This window comes from Protopterus annectens, chromosome 10.part0, assembly GCF_019279795.1.
Source record: "Protopterus annectens isolate FY-2018-M chromosome 10.part0, PAN1.0, whole genome shotgun sequence".
In the NCBI taxonomy this organism is placed as follows: Eukaryota; Metazoa; Chordata; order Ceratodontiformes; family Protopteridae; genus Protopterus; species Protopterus annectens.
The window spans coordinates 309,513,059-309,532,901 of NC_056744.1; the positions used below are offsets into that span (position 1 = coordinate 309,513,059).

The 19,843-nt window shown below is 39.0% G+C and overlaps 1 protein-coding gene across 1 annotated transcript in view; it reads right to left on the reverse strand.

Annotated features, from left to right (window-relative positions):
- LOC122814133 (P-selectin-like) overlaps nucleotides 1-19,843 on the reverse strand; it is a 320,597-nt gene that overhangs the window by 245,636 nt on the left and 55,118 nt on the right. Inside the window, exon 2 of the mRNA XM_044086747.1 lies at nucleotides 1,398-1,583. Coding sequence (XP_043942682.1) covers nucleotides 1,398-1,583 — 186 coding nt within the window. The remainder of the gene's footprint in view (nucleotides 1-1,397; nucleotides 1,584-19,843) is intronic.

Consider the following 19,843-nt stretch of genomic DNA (forward strand, 5'->3'; position numbering starts at 1 on the left):
CATATACTCTAAAGCCCCAGCCTCCTTGGCAGCTGTCATTAAGAGGATACACATATACTCTAAAGCCATGGCCTCCATGGCAGCTGTCATTAAGAGGATACACATATACTCTAAAGCCCTGGCCTCCATGGCAGCTGTCATTAAGAGGGTAAACATACACTGTAAAGCCCTGGCCTCCATGGCAGCTGTCATTAAGAGGATACACATATACTCTAAAGCCCTGGCCTCCTTGGCAGCTCTCAGGGATTCCCTATTGAAATGTCAGGATTTCCAAAGCTGAGTTATGATATGCTCCATTTAAAAGAAAGAACAAAAATGGAGGAGAAGAGTCAATATCAAACACCAGCCTTTTGCTTGCACCACCAAATGTGATGGGAAGCCCTCCACATCCTCAGACTTATACATAGTAAATCCTAGATCACTGTGGCTTAGAGAAAAGGTGGTATTCTAAGAAATGGCCGTCTCTAACTCAGTATATGTGTGTTTGGATTCTGGGTCTCTCTTTCGTAACATTACAGGATTAGGCATTGTGAGTCTCAACACTTCAAATGGTTACTGCTGTCAGGGCCGGCCACGATATTAGTTCAGAACATATGTGCTCCAGTGTGCACTCATACTAACTTCAGCTTATACTGGTTGATGTGTGTGTGTGTGTGTGTGTGTGTGTGTGTGTGTGTGTGTGTGTGTGTGTGTGTGTGTGTGTGTGTGTGTGTGTGTGTGAGTGTGACAGCCACTACAACACTGTGTGTGTGTGTGTGTGTGTGTGTGTGAGTGAATGTGAGAGCCACTATAACACTGCGTGTGTGTGTGTGTGTGTGTGTGTGTGTGTGTGTGAGTGAATGTGAGAGCCACTATAACACAGTGTGTGTGTGTGTGTGTGTGTGTGTGTGTGTGTGTGTGTCTGCGTGTCTGCGTGTGTGTGTGTGTGTGTGTGTGTGTGTGTGTTTGTGTGTGTGTCCCAAATCCATCCTCACAGCTTCTAGATGTGTTTTCCTTGCTATGACTGCTAGCTTGTGCTGAGTGTCCGGACAGCAGTGAGTGAGAAAACAGTAACAGCTACTTACTTCTACCCTCTCAGGTCACCTATTTCACTGCCTCAGTCATTAATTGTTTCTGGGTTATCTAGGTCACAGCCAAGGTTTCACAGTAATAGTTCAGTTTAATTGCTACACTACAATTAACAACAGATAGATATTAACCCCTAGTAAGAAGATGTTTAGTGTTGTAGCAGTCATATTTATTTATAGCTATGGAATAACAAAAAGATCTTTCAGCTGATTAGAATATTGAGAAATAAATAACTCAGGGTAGCATGAAACAGCTGAGTTACGTTTGTATCACCGAGGCTTGTTAAAGAAATAATACAGTAACAGATTTAAGCTAGAAACAAATATTACCTTTACATGTTGGAGGATGTGCTGTCCAGTTTCCAGAAGCTGTGCACTGCAGTATTTCTGACCCACTTAGCATGAACCCCTCTGTACAGGAGAAGTTACAAATGGAGTTATAACCGAAGTCTTCAAACAAATGGGAACAGTTAATGGTACCTTTCTCTGGAGGCCTTAATGTTTCACATTTCTGAGCTATGGAAAGAAAAAAAAAATTTATTTTTTCTGAACAATTTAATAAGTATTCAGGCATTTGTCCACAAAGTATAAGAAAAGTAATTCATACCAATAAGAGTATCAGGCTGACTTTGTTTTACTGAAGATGTGGAGCTTTTCTCCCAGGGCCTCCGCTGAAAATGGACATACATCCAGTCGGATTTTCGTGGTCAACAAATGTAAAATAAGATAAATAAATAAAATGTTAATGCAGGAACTATCACCTAGCCTATCCACCTGGTTAAAAAACTGAGGTTTAACACATGAGCTTCTAGGAGTGATTGTTTTGTAGAACAAAACAGTGCAGTGAAGAAACACATCTAGGTGGAGTTTTTAGAAGTTCTTTGTCCACACAGCATAGGAAAAGTAATTCATACCAATAAGAGTATTAGCGTGACTTTGTTTTACTGAAGATATTAATGCAGGAACTGTCACTTAGTCTGTCCATCCAGTTAAAAACTGGAGCTTACTAGCCTTAAAGCTGTGCAGCTTATACAAACCACTCCATGATAACCAAATCAATGGCTAGTTACATGAAATATTAGTGTTTTTTTTGCATATTCAAAACACGTTACATTCACTGAAACTTTAATGTTCATGCAATCATTTTAAAATTCTGGTGCAGTCCATCAGCTGCCTGGGTTTTTCAGCAGACTACTGTATCTGGAGTAATGAACAGGTCCATTTACAACGCTTATCTGGCCTTCCTTGTGGGATATTTCCTGGTGTGGCACAGCTTCATTTAGTGACACACTTTAGGATCTCTCTGTCTCTGCAGTTCTTGACCATCACATTTTTCATGCAGCAATGCTAGTTCTCATCTGTTTAGAACTTCAGCTTAGACGTAATTGTCCTGTACAAAAGTCTCTTATTTATTTTATACAGCTTTCTTTCTTCCCTACAAACTATAGAGGATCTTGGTTCAGCTGCTTTACAAGAACTTAAATTTCAGGTGCAGAATTACTAAACTGTAAATTTGGTACTTTTGTGTAGTTTCTGCCACTGTAGTATTTATGTTTCTGCTGATGTCTTTCCAACATTTCTGTTATACTGTATTGATTTATAGGCATCAGCAATGGAGATGAAATAAATGCCCTTCTTTTCAACTTTCTATAAATCAATGGTTGACCTGATGAGAAATGGACTCCTTGCAATAAATATTTCTATATGCCAAGATTGTGAGATGACCATCTGCTTTGCATTTTCTTATAATTCTAGTAGTTCATTACCTTGTTGATAGGGTGGGCTGGACATTATATGCATTCATTCCTAATCATATCTATACCTTCTGAATTATTGACTTGTATATTATGGACTGTCCCTTATAACAAAAAATTGGAAAAGTAATAGAACTCATTTTCAAATTTTTTTGAAACTATCCAGTGTTTTTAGTCAGAAAGAAATTGTGTTTATAAGAATAAGTTCTAAAACCACCAAACCTAATTATAAACACAGGAAAAAGCTATATAGCTTTTTTAAAAACTTTACAAATTAATAAACAGTTTAATATGGATACCCAATTTCAAAAAGCTTTTAATTTATCAAAGGCCACAGTGCATAAATTCAAACAGTGCCTCACACAACAGTGCACAAACAGGCATCAGTGTGCAAATTCAAACAATGGCTGCCACATCAAGGCACAAACACAGGCCACAGTATGTAAATTCAAATAGTGCCTGCCACATCAATCCACAAGCATAGTCCATGGTGTGTAAATTCAAACAACGCCTTCCACGTGCATAAACTCAATGCACAAACACAGAGCACAGTGTGGGAAATGAAACGGTGCCTGCCATATCAATGCACTAATACAGGCTACAGTGTGTAAACTCAAACAGTGCCTTCCATATCAATGCATAAACATGGGCCATAGTATGTAAACTCAATTTATTTTATTTATTTATTTTATTTTACATTTGTTGACCGGGCTAGTCTAGCTGGATATATTTCCATTTTCAGTAGAGGCCCGGGGAGAAAAGCTCCACATAAAATGTAACAAACAGACATGATAATAATAAACACATAGAATACAAATAAAAGAAAAAAAAATTCTAATAAAAATTGGTAATAATAAAAAATGGTAATAAGATCAATAAAAATTAAGGCACATAATCAATGGTAGTCATGATTAGAGTTAAATCAGATTCAAAGCATCTTACTTAATACTAACAGGCTGTATCTTAAGGCTTCTGCTATAATAGGAAAAAGTACAAGTAGGAGGAGAAGTGAGAGGAGTAGTGTTAGGTAAAATGAAGGGAGGCGAAAGTAGTTAAGAAGTAAGAGAAGAAAAGGGCTAGCAAGAGGAGATAGGAGAGGAGAGAGAAGTAGGTAGAGCAAAGAAGGATTGGAAGGAGGAAGAAAGGTAGATAGTAAGTATAAGCCCCCAGTAAGGTTAGAGGTCAGGTAAGGGGGGGTGAAATCAGTCTGGTGTATTACATGAGCAAAGCCAGTGATTTTGGAAAGACAGTTTGATTTGTTGTTTGAAGAGGGGTAGAGATGTGATTAGAATTAAATCACTAGGTAGCAAATTCCAAGCTCGGCCTACAGTATTACTAAATAGAGAGTCTCCAGCTAAGTTATGAGCCTTTATAGGTTTGGTCAAGAATTTACAAGAGGAACGAAGGGAGGTAAGATTATTATAAGGGAGTAAAAGCTGTGATAGTATAGGGGTGTTATCAGGTTGGTACAGAATTTTGTGGGCAATAGTAAGTTGTGAGATTATTATATAGTTTTGTAGTTTTAGCCATCCTAAAAGTTTCAGGTTAAGGCAGTGATGGGTTCTGAAAGGGTTACCAGTGGCGAAGCGGCCAATGTTATTGTAGCAAGTTGCTAGTTTTTTTAGGTTAGTTTTCTTGAGGTTAGTGAAGATTGGAGAGGCATAGAAGAAAGTAGATAAAAGATGGGAGTGGGAAATAGTAGCTCTAGTAGATGGGGTGAGAAATGGTTTAATACTGTATAAGGCTCCTATTTTTCTGTTAACTGATTTGATGGTGTTGTTGATGATGTGTTGATCAAAAGAGAGATTGTTATCAATGGTACTTCCTAGCAGTTTAGTTGTAGAGTTGGGAGAGATGACAGTGTTGTTGTTTGACAAGATGGTGAAATTAAATGGGGGGGGGGTACGAATAGTGGGGGTGAAGAGAAGAAGTTTGTTTTTTTTAGCATTAAGGAGAAGATATCGTCTAGTAAACCATGTTTCTACAGTGTTAAAGATATTTTGGGTTTGTGAGATTAGATCAGAGGAGGAGGATGCTGAACAAATAATAGTGGAGTCGTCTGCATATTGAATACAGGTGGCTCGAGGAATTGCAGAGTGGAGGTCATTGATGTAGAGGGAGAAGAGAAGTGGACCAAGAATAGAGCCCTGAGGAACTCCGATAGAAATGGGCAGTAAGGAGGAGATATGGTTGTCCCAGAGAACGGCTTGTTGTCTGTTGTTGAGATAAGAACTAAACCATTTGATGGTGAGAGTGTCAAATGAGAGGGATTTAAGGATGTTAATTAAGGAAGAGTGGTTAACCATGTCAAATGCTTTTGAGAGGTCAATGAATAAAGCAGAAGAGAAAAGATTATTGTTGCGATTGTTGTTAATGGTATCTATAAAGGAAAGGAGAGCAGTGGTGGTGCTATGGTGGGGTCTAAAGCCATGTTGACAGTTAGCTATAATATTGTGTAAAGAGAGATACTGTATAAGTTGCTGATGAATACATTTCTCCATAATCTTTGCTAAAGGTGAGAGAAGGGCAATTGGTCTAAAGTTGGAGTAGTCAATAGAGTTACCACCTTTGTGTAGTGGGATTATATGAGAGACTTTCCAGATATCAGGGATGGTTCCCTCTTGGATGGTCCTATTTATGAGTATAGTTATCGGGTATGCAATTTCTTTGGCTGTTTTTTGCAGAAAAAGGGAAGGGAGTTTGTCAGCAGAGGGGGTACAGGGTTTCAGTTTAAAAATAAGTCTATAGATGAAAGAGGTAGAGATAGGTTGTAGAGAGAAGTTATAAGAAGAGTCTACTAGATTGTTTGGAGGATAGAAGTCATTAGTGTTCAGTTGTTTAGCAAGAGATTGAATAGTTTCAGTGAAGAAAGAGTTAAAAGCATTTGCAGTTTGGTAAGGGGTGTCTGGGTCAGCATTTAGTGGGGAGGGAGTTTTGGCTGTTCCTGGGGATAGGAGTCTATTGATAGAGGACCAGAATTGTTTGGGTTTATTGGAATGTGTTTCTTGAAGTTCACGGTAGAACTTTCTTTTGTCATTGATAATAGCTTTTTTGGTAAGGTTTCTAGGTTGGCGAAAGTGAAGAAAATCAGAGCTGATTCTGTGGCATCTCCATTTGGCCCAAACTTTATTTTTAGAGAGGATTAGTTTTTTTGTATCACTCGAGAGCCATGGGGCTGTATTTGATTTCATTCTAATGGTACGCTCAGGAGCATGTTTATTCAGAATGGAAAGAAAGGTAGAATTGAAGAATGAAACTGCTTCATTAAGTGGCAGTGTTTTTAAGGGGTTCCAGTTACATGCTCTGAGTTTGTTTTGAAATAAGTCAGTTGTAAAATGTTTGGTGGAACGTATTGTTCTTATATTGGGGAGGTGTAGAATGTCAGTCTTTTCTCTTGTAATATAGGTTAAACAATGATCACTGAGATCATCAGGCATAGTTCCTACTTTATATGTGATGTTGACTTTGTTTATGAGTATCCAGTCTAAAATAGTTTGTTTCTTGCTTGATTTATTAAGCCTTGTAGTAGAGGTAATGGTTTGGGTGAAACCATTTAGGTTAATGTGAGAGGTGGGATTGTCCGCATTAATGGTATTCCAGTCTATATTAAAGTCACCAAGAATTAAAGTTTCTTGGGGGTAGTTGCTTGAAACCCAACTAAGAAAGTCTTCTACTATGGGTATATTGTTTCCAGGTGGTATATACATGCAGATGATGTAAAGTGCTTTCTTTGCATTTAGTTGGAGTTTAGTAATGATAGCTTCCACTTTACTATCCTGGGTTGGACAGGCTGAGAGGGTGGAGATGTTAAGATGATTCTTAAACAGAATTGCTACTCCACCACCCTTTCGTTTAGTACGGTCAAGCCTTAATATATTGTAGCCTTGGGTTATAACCTCAGTGTCTTTAGTGGCTGGCTTAAGCCAGGTTTCAGAGAGACAGAGAATGTCAAAACAGTGAGTGTCTAGGAGGGCATGTAGGTAGGGAACTTTGTTGTTTACACTACGTATGTTAAGATGCCCTATCAGGAGGGTGTTATTGGAGATAGGTCTAGATGCTTAAGGAGAAGGGTATGTGGGGCCAGGGTTGGGGTGAACATCACCGTCTTTTAAGGTAGGGTCATCAGGTTTGGATATATATTTACTCTGCAGAAGGGTTAGAGGTCTCATCTTTTTATCTAATGGTAGGGTGTAGGTGAGGTGAGAGTGCCTATGGAATTTAGGTAGGTTGTAGCTAGACGTGGAATTGGCATTTGAGAATGAGATGAGAGGTATGTGGAAGGTGGATGTATGTTTCTGTATGTGGTTTGGTGAGTGAGTATTCTATGAAGGTAAGGAGGTAAGTAGAGAAAAGTGTAGTTAAGAGAAGAAATGAGAGTATAAGCAGTGTGGATAAGTAGTGAGCCATTGTTACAACAAGTGTGGTAGAAGTAGGGCTAGCAAGTTGGTTGTATGTATATAAGTTAAAAAGAAAAATAATATAGAAGTAAGAGAGGTGGTAGGGATGTAGAAGGATATACAAGATAGAGAGACAGGTTAAGTGAGTGAAATGATATGCAATAAGAGATAATAGAGAAGAGGAGAGAAGTTGGTCTAAGGATAGAAGGGTTAATAAGTAAGGGAGGATAGTAGGAGGAGGAATATGGGGTGTGGATAGGGGAGGAGATTAGGTTTGGCGGGAAGCAGGGGGATAGGATGGTAGGGTGAGGGGCGGGATTAGAGATGTATAAGTTTAGGACCCATGGGGGTGGGTGCGAATTGGGGGTAGGGAGAGGAGCGGAGTGAGCCTGCAGGGCGAACGGAGCGGGACACAGAGTAGACCACCAAGGAGGGAGGAAAACGTATCAGCGTAAGCTGGTAAGTCAAGATGGGAGATAGGAGCCTAAAGAGGGAAGGATAAGAGAGAATATCAGAAGGAGGAAAGGGATAGTAGTAGGAAAGGTGAGAATAGGAAAAATGAGGAAGATATAAGTACTAATGTAAGGAGTATAGGTGGGGGTAGGATGACATCTAGTGGCCAAAAAGCAGAGGTGCAATAACATGCACAGGAGCTTTCAAAAGTAGTAGTAGACTAACTTGGAAAGAGAGGAAAAGCAAGTTAGCAGTCCAAAGTGAGGGGGAGGAAGGAGATGGGGGAATATAAGGGGGGGGGGGGTTTCTGCTGGCCGCTTAGCTGGGGTCAAACGAAAGCTTAGCAAGGATAAGTTTGTTAAAATTAACACTTCGTGATGTGGGTAGACATACTTTCTTGAAATCTTGAAGTAGTGGGTAGCAGAAGAAGGCAGTGTCCTGAAAGTTTCCAAGGGCAGTGGGCAGAGAGCACCTTAGTAGATATAGTAGAGAGATTCAACCCAGGCAAAAACACAGGGTAAAGCAGGGGATAGCTAGTACAAAAGAAAACAGTGGAAAAAATAAGATAATGTTAAAGTGAATATTAACATACAGAGTATCTCATACAGTATCAAAATGCAAATAGTGCAGGTTATACAAATGGACAACACAGTCATATAACACATAAGAAATACACAAACAGTCAGGCAGGCCAAGCAGAATTCTTAGGGAAATTAATCATCTAGGTATAGCAGATACTATTGAAATACTACATAAATGGCTGCTATAAGTTACATAATATACAAAACCATATTAGATGTTGTAAAAAATATAAAGAATCTAGTACGTAGTAATAGGTTGGGTATAATAAGCCCTTAACAGAGTGGGAATCTCAGCCCAGTCTGCACGTGTAAGGCCTCTACAGGTTAGACAAGTAGTTTTATGGCTAGTAGAATTAAAATAGGTCTTAATAATAGTAAGCAAGTATATAAAGGTAGAAATACCCCTAGCAAGATCAAAATCCCTTAAACTAATAGCCAACCATTTTATGCAAACAGTGCCTGTCACATCAATGCACAAACACAGGCTACATCAATCCTGAAACCCAGGCTACAGTCTGCAAATTCAAACAGTGCCTGCCACATTAGTGTACAAACACAGAGCACAGTGTGGGAACTGAAACAGTGCCTACCACATCAGTGCACTAACATAGGCCACACTGTGAGGAATTTAAACAGTTTCTGCCACATCAGTGCACTAATACAGGCTACAGTGTGGGAAATCAAGCAGTGCCTGCCACATCAGTGCACGAACACAGACCACAGTGTGTAAACTCAAGCAGTGCCTGCCACATCAGTGCACAAGCACAGAGCACAGTGTTTGAATTGAAACAATGCCTTCCATATCAATGCACAAATTCATATACTGCACAAATTGTCATTAGTAATGACAGCCAGATGATGATGTATATAACAAATTTCTGGCTCAGATGAGGCTCTAAGAATGTATGAGAGATCTGTACAACAATACACACCTGGATTTGCAGCATTATATACGATGGGTTAATCAGCATTGGCCCCATGTGTCCTAATAAGTTGCAGCACAGGAGACGATGTAATAAAAAATATATGTCACATCTTTCTCACCCTTATGGACCATAAATGTCTGGATTCATTAGAGCAATCCTATACCATATTTTTGACATTTTATGCAGATCGAGCACATACATAGAGCAGCATAGATGGACCATTCCATTGCAGACTACAGTACCCACAGACTTCTTTGTTGTGGGGACTGGTACAAATCGGCTGCCCAGCAGGGATACCAGATGTTTCCTACAGTCATCAACATCCAGAGTCATTTACATATATGGTTCACTGAAAAGACTATGGCTCATTTGCCATCATCTCACACAAGTAGCATCACAAATGAGCAAAACCTCTTGAATGTTGTTTGCATTTGGAATAACAAAAATCCTACAAGAAAAAAGCATTTTTGCAGGGAGGCAAGGAGAAATCCCAAGTGTACTAGCAGTTTGTTCATCCTGCCGCACCAGCATACATGTATGTATGTATATGTATACATACATGTACATATACATACACACACACACAAAAACACACACACACACACACACACACACACACACACACACACACACACACACACACACACACGCATATGTGTATGTATATATATATATATATATATATATATATATATATATATATATAGCTGAAAGGCAGTGGAGAGAACAGCAAGTGCCCTGATGCCCTGTAGATTGACATCATAACGTCGAAGTCACTGATATCGACATGTTCAATGCATGCTCCGGGAATTACCCAAGAGTGGACCAAGCTAATGGCAAGTGTTTTTGCAGGGCGATAAGCACCCCCTGCACCCCCTGCTAATTATATATACTAACTCCAAGATTGCACAATCCCTGGAGAAAGCAAATATTTCCTTATTTGGTGATTGTTTTTTGATCTGTCACAGCTATGAACCACTTGTCTTTGTTGACCAAATGGTGTTGGGGCACTTGCCATTTTCTCCAGTGCCTTCTACCACTATTGGTCTGCATAACATGTTTGGTATATACTTATATACTTCTCAGGCTACTGTTTGGTATATACTTCTCAGAAGTACAGGCCAAAACTAAGGGGCTGTGGCTGACCACGTTTGCGGACAACTGCAAACTGGGTGCAACTAACAAAACCCCAAATGATGTCAGTGTAATTCAGGAGGGTCTTACGCAGACTAATGACTGGTGTCTTAGTCATGGCCTCAAAGTGAATGCAAATAAATGTATCAATCATTCCCTTTGGTAAAAACAATGTCCCTTCACACTATCAAATTAACAACAATACCCTATGTACCTACAAATTGGTAAGGGATCTGGGATCACAAGTAGACTGCGACCTTAACTTTGACCACCATGTGTCTACTGTAGTAAGGAAGAATTTCTACGTAGCACACTTGATTAGCAAGTGCATCACCTCTAGAGCAAAGGAGGTTATAACCCCTATATACTTGTCACTAATTAAGCCCATAATTGAGTTTAATGCAGGTACACCTGGCTCTGTTCTTGTAACTGCCCTGTATAGGACTTTAACCCCTTTAACTCAACCTTGCTAACTAATTAGTGCTGTCCTCTCATGTTCTACTGATACATCTGTCCTCAACTTACTTAAACTAGTCTCGCTCTCTCTCTCTCATGTAGGATTAATGAGTGATGTACATACTCATGTTGGATGTGCGATGTATACATTTACTTCCAATGAATTATATTCATTGTCCTGTAACTGCCATTTATTAACACTTTGTAACTAGCCTACATGCAAGCTAATTTTTGCAATGTGTATGTTTTATATTTTTTGTAACTGGAACTTGTAAGCTTTTGTAAGTGGAGCTTTTCTCCCCAGGCCTCCACTGAAAAAGGACCTGTATCCAGTCAAACTTTCCCAGTAAACAAATGTAAAATAAATAAAAATAAATAAATATATATGGTACAAAGCACCTGCAGCAATTGGATAGACCTCAGAGGTTTCTAACTAAAAAGGGACTCCAGCACGTGCCTTACACAGACCGACTAAAGTCCCTGTCACTATACTCAGTATCATATAGACTTCTTAGGGAAGAATTATGCCTGGCTTACAGAGCAATCTCCGACACAAACCTAAAGAATTTGCTGTTCATCCATACATCAAACAGGACTAGAACTACCTGTTCTAGGGACCTAAATATGGCCTGTGACTTGAACAGGATGTGGTGGAGGGACAGCTTTATCTCCCAGTGACTGCTGCATCTTTGGAATCGGCTACCAATTCATGTGAAGCAGAGCACCTCTATGACACCATTCAAAAGTAGATGGGGTGCTGTAAATTCTTACTGTAGATAGCACCCGCAACCCTCCCAGACATGGGCAGTTATTACTAAATACAGTCCTGGGTATTGGGTAAAGTATCTGTGGTATTACAGCTTTTTCCACTACAGAAAACTGGATGCACCAAAACCATCTCTCCCTCAACTCCAATAAATCCAAAATACTAATTTTCCTCCCTTCCAAGACTTCTTCCTTGGACAAAAACTCTTTCAACATCCTCAGCCAATCTAACACTCCTATTGAAGTGGTCCCCTACGCCAAACTCCTTGGCATAACCATAGACAAAGGTCTTAAATTTGACCTCCACATTCAACAAAACATAAAAAAACCCAACAAATACTAGGCATGCTCTACAGGAATAATCTATTTCTTTCCAAATCCTCCAGGCAAACCTTAGCTACCTGCTTCCTCCTACCCTCTCTACTTTATGGAGCCCCTCTCCTAACTAATCTGTCTGCCTCCCTCTCCTCCAAACTTGAAGCTTGCTATAATAAAATCTCTAAATTCGCCACCAAATCCAAAAACTCAACCCACCACTGCCTCTCCCTTCAATCTCTAAACTGGCTAGAACTCCCAAACCACCTTGACTATCTCCAACTAACAACCACTCATAAACTAATATTCTACCCAGAAAAATGCCCTGCTTTATCCAACATCCTCCCCCCTTACATTCCCAACCAATCTCTAAGATCTGAACACCAAAATCTAATCTCCATTCCCAGACCAAAACATCCCGCTGGCCAACAACTACTATCCTTCTCTCTAGGTAGGAAATGGAACTCTCTCCCTCCTTCTCTTAGAACCACACCGAACACAGAATACTTTAAAACCCAACTTTTCTTACACCTGTCTTCAAAATGGAAATGTTCTTGCTTTCACCCTACTTAATCCCAAGGTTCCCCTAGACTAAGCCCCTGTACTCCTGCAGCTTATGCACTCTAATTCTAGCTAAATACTTTTAGCTGACTCTAACTTCACTGTAAGGATGAAAACATTGAAAAGTTTGCAAATTTTGTTCACATAAAAAAAAAAAAAAAATTTTGTTGTTTTTTCTTTAGCATTTGCTGTGTTCTTCTTTGTATTTTTTGCTGTGTGTAAATTCTATTGTAAATTTGCATTTGTAGTGTTCTTACTATGTATTCTTGCTGTGTGGACATTCTTTTGTATTCTTCTCATGCCTTATATTCCTTGGTTGTACTGCCTTTGGAGCTTTTCACCCAGGGCCTCCACTGAAAATGGGTTCTTCTTGGTCCCAGTGGACTTCCCCGGTAATCAAACTGAAATAAATAAAATAAAATAAATACAGTGGGATGAAATTGCTAGGCTTGAAATGACCTCCAGGTCGATAATGATTCTATGATATGTATGAAGAATTATATATTGCCTTCTGTTGGTTTCTTGCTGTTGCTTGCATTTACATGCATGCATAACTATTTATTGTGACCAACTAGTCTTATTACTGTATTGTACTAAGTAGAATAAATACACAGACAACTGATTCAGTTAATACGCTTCACTATTACATTTTCCTTTCGGATCTACAAGCATATAACACAGATGCTGTCAGCTGTCTATGGCAAATTCCCAAAGCTTGTTTATACACACTCATATTTATACCAAAAAGTCTGATGTTTTTTCTCAGAGTCTGATGTATAACAGTTCTTTCTTTGTATAACAGTTTTCCTTTGTTCCCTTGTCCTTGGTTCTTTGTAGTTTGATGATCCATGGAAACTCAAGTCTTGCACTATCTGAAACTTGATGTTCCAACTTTATCTTGCTTGACGTTACATTTCTTTACTTTGTTGATGTCCTTCCAGCTGCCATCTGTGCAGTTATTTTTACAGACTTTCTCAGTAACATACTCCTTCACATGGATGCCAATATCTAATTAAGCTATGCCAGCACACTTACTACTTCTTATTTTTCAGCATTTTATACTATTTCTAAATTAACCCTTTATATTTCATATCATTCTTGCAGCTTTTTATTCAAACTAATAATCATATTACTCTTTCAATGTATATATATATATATATATATATATATATATATATATATATATATATATATATATATATATATTTTTTTTAAATACTGTGATTCATTTGCCATCATCTCACACAAGCAGCATCACAAATGAGCAAAACCTCCTGAATGTTGTTTGTATTTGGAAGTAATAAAAATCACACAAAAAACAAGTTTGCAGGGAGGGAAGTTTCCTCCAGAACCCTTCGTATCCTTGCTACTTTTATGTACCAACTTTGATGTCACACTGTCACGTGGAAAGAGAAAATCTGAAGTATACTAGCAATTTGTTTGTCCTCCCATACCTACCTACACACACACACACACACACACACACACACACACACACACATATATATATATATATATAGAGAGAGAGAGAGACAGACAACAAAACCTAGTACTGGGGAATGTAGTTTTCCATCCTTAAGAATAGTAAACACTTTCCTTAAGGAAGAAAAAACAAAAAATAGGGAAAACTAGTTGTACACGAACGATAACATCATATGACATGCTGAAATAAACTGTTGTCATAAATATTAATGTTAGGATCTGTGTTAAAACTCACCTTGCAGTCTTATTCAAAACAAGAAAACAGGATTCAAGCTGGTATTGCTTGTTTAAACAACTGTTTATTAAGTAAAAACAAAAGATGAGCACTTTCAACCTTGTCAGTGCTTCATCAGATCGATATATACGTATATGTGTGTGTGTGTGTGTGTGTGTGTGTGTATATATATATATATATATATATATATATATATATATATAAATATATATATACTTTATACTGTGTGTGTGTGTGTGTGTGTGTGTGTATATATATATATATATATATATATATATATATATATGTATGTATGTATGTTTTTTATTTATTTATTTCCAGTTTGATTACTGGGGAAGTCCACTGGGCCCAGATAGCCCATTTTCAGTGGAGGCCCAGTGAGAAAAGCTCCATGAAACAGATTATAGTAAAGATAGCAGTCCAATAAAAATAAAAGTACAAGTACAAATACATATTAAATAGTACAAAGCGTGAGCAATATTGTCCGTAGTGGAAAAATATTGTGCAGGTACATTTTAACAAATTCACACAGTTAAAGTCAAAAGCTGTTTGCAATATTTGCAGAGTGTGAGAGATTGTATGGGAATTAGCTGTAGAAGGTTATAGCCAGCTATAAGGTGCTTAGGAACTCAGGAGGATACCCTCCCACGGGCTTTTGTTAAAGAGTTCTAGGTAGGGAGAATGCAGTTACATTTCCATTTGGAGTAGAGGTAGGTGTAAAGCTGAGTTTTGAAGTTGTTTGTGTTTGACATTTTCCTTAGTGTGGAAGGGAAAGAGTTGCATTTCTTACCTAAGGAGAAGGAGAGAAGTTGTCCAGCAGGACGTTTAGGTTTGTGGACAGTAATTAAGTTTTGGTGTTCAGATCTGAGAGTTCTATTTCAGGTATATGGGGGAAGGATGTTAGTTTAGTTAGGCATTTGGTTGGATTAAATATTAGTCTATGTGATGTAGTGAGCTGGAGGAAGTCCAGGTAATTTGTGAGTTCTAACCAGTTGAGGGACTGGAGGATAACAGTGATGAGTGGAATGTTTGGCTTTAATGGCAAATTTACAAATGTTGCTATAACAGCTTACATAGTAGCTGGGCACTGTACAGAAAGGAGGGAAGGAGGTAAGAGGAGGCCAGAGCATGCCTGGAAGAAGTAGAGAGGAAGTGGTTGTTCCTGTATAGAATACCGAGTTTTTTGGTGTATTTTCTTTATATTTTGCAGACTATGGATGTCGAACTTGAGGTGTTCGTCTATAGTTACACTGAGTAGTTTGGCAAAGGGAACAACTTCAATCGGAGAGCTGCTTTGGCCAAGGACTTGAAAGGAATTTTTAAAAAAAGAGAAAGATTTTGTGGGTGTGAATAGTAGTATTTTAGATTTGTTAGCATTGAGAGAAAGATAATTTTGGCACATCCAGATCTCAGTAGTTGAGAAGGCAGTCTGAGTTTTAGATTAAGAGTTCAGGGAGGTTAGAGGCAGAGCAGACAAGTGTAGAGTCATCTGCATATTGTATGACTCTGGCATTAGGAACAGCAGAGTGAAAGTTATAGATAAAGATATTAAACAGCATTGGTCCGAGGACCCTGTGGTACTCCGGTAGGGGTGGGTAAGAAAGTTGAGGTGACTTTTTTCCATTTCACAGCCTGAGATCTATCTGACAGATAGCTTGATAACCCAGAAATAATGTTTTGGGAGAGATTTAGGTTTGAGAGGTGACTTAGAAGGTGCTTATGGGAAATAGTATCAAATGCTTTAGAGAGATCTAGGGGCACTGTGGATACTAAGTTCCCAGAATCTCAGGCTTGATTGACAGTTTCTAAGAATGAGAGTAGAGCTGTTATGGTGCAAGGTCCTGGTTGGAAGCCGTGTTGGGTAGGGGTAAAAAGTTGGGTTTTAGTCAGAAAAGGCATAAGTTGGAGGTGTATGCATTTTTCTAGGATTTTGGAGATTGGAGAGAGATGTGCTATAGGGAAGTTTGAAATGTTAGTGTTTTTTCCTCCCTTGTGGAGAGGAAGAATAAAGGCAGAACACCAGAGTTTAGGGACACAGGATTCCTTTATGGATCTATTAATTAGGATACTCCCAATTAGTATCATAGGATCAGAGATCTATGATCCTATGATCTATGATCCTATGATACTAATTGGGAGTGCTATACCATCAGTAGCAGACTTGAGAAATGAAGAGGGGAAGTTGTCAGGTGCATTGGAGCAGGGTTTAAGTTTGAATAGAAGTCTTTTATGTAGTTTGTGGAGACAGGTTTAAGCTCAAACACAGGCAGGAAATTATTTGGGGACTTAGATGTTGGGAAATGTTTTCGTTAGGTCAGATATTGACTCTATAAAGAAAGAGTTGAATAGTGAAGCTAATTTGAGGTCAGATTTACTTGGGTCCAGACAGAGGTTATTTTTGGAGCCTGGGTTTAGGAGTGAGTTTATGGAGTTCCAAAAAAGTCTAGGATTTTGGGAATGGTTGGACTGGAGCTTAGTGTAGTAGGATTTTTTGTCTTTGAAGATTTGTTTTTTTGCAAAGTTACAGAGATGTATATATTGGAGAAAGGTTTCGGGAAGTTTATTCTTTTGGTAAAGCTTCCAGGATTTGTCTCTTTGATGCATAATTTGCTTTGTTTCTTTGGTTAGCCAAGGGGCAGCTATAGTTTTTATTCTTTTTTTTTCCTTGGTGGAGCTAGGGAGCCACGGGGCAGTTATAGTTTTTATTCTTTTTTCCTTGGTGGAGCTGGGGAATTTAGAGCATCTAGAAAAGTGGAATTAAAGTAGTCTATGGCTTTATTGAGTGGAAGAGTTTTTAGCATGTTCCAATTCATTTGTTTGAGATAGTTAGATAAGGTTTTGGGGTCAAATTTACTAAGGTTGCAGGTCTGAATATATTGATGTTGTTGTGGCTGGGTGGTGGTTGCATGGTACATGAAAGCTGGGAGGTGGTCACTAATAGAGTTAGGGATGGTGCCAGAGTTGATAATTTTATTTGGATGGGTGACTAAGATCCAGACAAGAGTGGATCCTGGGGGATTTGTTTTATTGGGTCTGGTGATGGAGTGGATTACTTGAGTAAAGTTAAAGAGGTTAATGGACAGGGAGGGTATGAGACTGTTGATTTTATTCCAATCGATGTTTACATCACGTAGTATGTAAGTTTCAAGGTTAATTTCAGCTGAGGCCCATTGGAGTACATCTTCAAGGGTTGAGACGTTATTTCCTGGTGGGATATAAAGGGCGATGATACAGAGGCTTTTGTGATTATTCATTTTTAATAGACCGACTGTTAGTTCTGCATTGGCGAATTTAGCAATGGGGTCTGGTAGGGGAATTAAGGTAAGTAGATTGGAATAGATTAGTGCAACGCCTCCACCTTTTTTCTTGGGGCGGTCACAACTAAGAGTGTGAAATCCAGAGGGTAGGATTTCAGAGTCAGAGATATGGGGTTTGAGCCAAGTTTCAGAGATGGCTACAATGTCAGGTTGGTTATGACGTGCTTGAAACTGATATGCTTTGTTGTTGAGACTCTGGGCATTGTGTATGAAAAATTTAAGAGTATTGTAGGGGGATGAAAGTTTAGAGGAAGGGGGAGGGTAATTGTTATTTGTGGGTGGGTTAGGTCTGAGATTGGGGTGAATGTCTCCAGTTAAGACGAGGTTATTGAAGGAAGTTATTTTAGTGTGTTTTGGTTTGGATTTAGGATATTCTGGATGGTTTAGTATTTGTTTAAGAGTAAGTGTCTTAGCAGTAGTGGAAATAATTTTAGGAGTAAAAAGGTGCAGAGGGCTGAGCTGAAACAGAGAAGAGGAGATGGAAAAGAAATGATTATTTGCGTGAGGCAGGAGATGGTTTTGTGTGGGAGAATAGTAAGGAGTAGAGAGTGGAAGTTGATTGGTGGTGTAGGAGCCTGCATGGTATAAAGTTGTTAGGAGTAGTAGAAGGGAGAAGGGGATTCAGAGTGTTAGGAACAGTAAGGAAAGCATGGTTAGAAAAAGGTAGTTTAATATGGGAGGATTTGTAGTTGGAGAGAAGAGCTGTGGGGGTGAGGGGGGTAGTGAAAGAGTGATGCATATAATTAGTAATGTATTTAATTACTGTGGGTGAAAGGAGGAGGGGTAAAGAGGGGAAGGCTTTGACTGGATTGTTGACTGTGGGTGAAAGGAGGAGGGGTAAAGACGGGAAGGCTTTGATTGGATGGTTGACTGTGGGTGAAAGGAGGAGGGGTAAAGAGGGGAAGGCTTTGACTGGATGGTTGACTGTGGGTGAAATCAATGATAACTGATAACTAGCTCAGAGGTAAGGAGGGACTGGCATAAAGCACTGTGTGTGTGAAATTAGAAGGATGCAGAGAGTTTGCAGGGGATAGGAGCTGAAAACAGGGCAGTAGCAGTTTAGTAGAATATATTAAGTATTAATAGGGCTAAAACAGGGCAGTGGTAAATTAATAGAACAGTTACAGTACTTTTGGCTTGTATTAAAAGATAGGTAGTGGTTGAACAATGCCACCTGGTGGCCTAACTGAGTAAGCACAAAGGTAGGCTACAAGCACTCAGAGGAGGGAGAAAGAGCCTAGGAGAGTGAAGGGAGATAAAATCTGTGGTAGACCACTAGCGAATGCATGCAGGGTTAATATACAACAGTGGTAGGGACAGGACATATTTTTATTTTACAATAGGGTACATACACGTTTAAAGTTAGTTCTTGGGGAGGCAGAGTGGTTACAGAAGCACTGTCTGCAGGATCCCCTTAGGATGAACTTTACAAAAATGGCAATATGAATCACAAACCAAAACAATACCAGGTAGTACTTACCTGCGAGCCCACTACTGGGGATTCCTATGAGCAAGGCAGAAAAGCTAAATCAAAAGATGGTGCCTTTCTGCATCAGGTTTTTGATACCTCTGTAATTAAGCAGGAGTGGGAGGGAGGTGTGCAGGTTCAAGGTGGGGGAGGGGGGTAGGCACAAAGTAATACAAGGTTGTGAGCCAGAAAAACTGGACTAGGCCAGCTGCTAAGAAAACAATTTGGGAAACCAAGCTCAGTCAATTCCAGGTCAATGTAATGCAGTATCTTCCAAATAACTACAAATCTTATGCTACTAATCTAGTACAGTGTGGTGAAAAGGGCTGCCACTTTCTATAGGGAAAAACAATTGAAGTATGGGCTGCAGGTACATAGGTAAACTTTTTCCAAGAGAAAGTAGTTGTAAGTAATTGACCTAGGAGTACAATAGAAAGAGAAAAATGTATGTGTATGTGTCGATTTATCGAAAAAAATGGAACCTCACATGACTGAGCTGAAATGCTTGAAACCCAACTTACTGAAACGGTACAACCCCCACCGACAGTTATATATATTAACTCTGAGAACACACCACAGTAGGGGATGGTAAATTCCCTGATTCCCCCGTGTTCACAGTCTCAAACAGAAACAAAAACAGCATCAGCAATCAGCTGAGTTTTGATCAAACATTCCAGCTTTTCTTTCTCCTTGACCAAAAAAAAAAAAAAAAAAAATATATATATATATATATATATATATATATATATATATATATATATATATATATCTGTGTGTGTGTGTGTGTGTGAATGTGTTTGTGTATGTATATATTTATGACCTATTGGATGTGAACTAAATGCTAGATGTTGCTAGGTGTTTATTGTCTAGAACTCCACCACTGTGACATTTTTGTAACCAATTAATGTACTTTGCATCACACCATGTCTAGC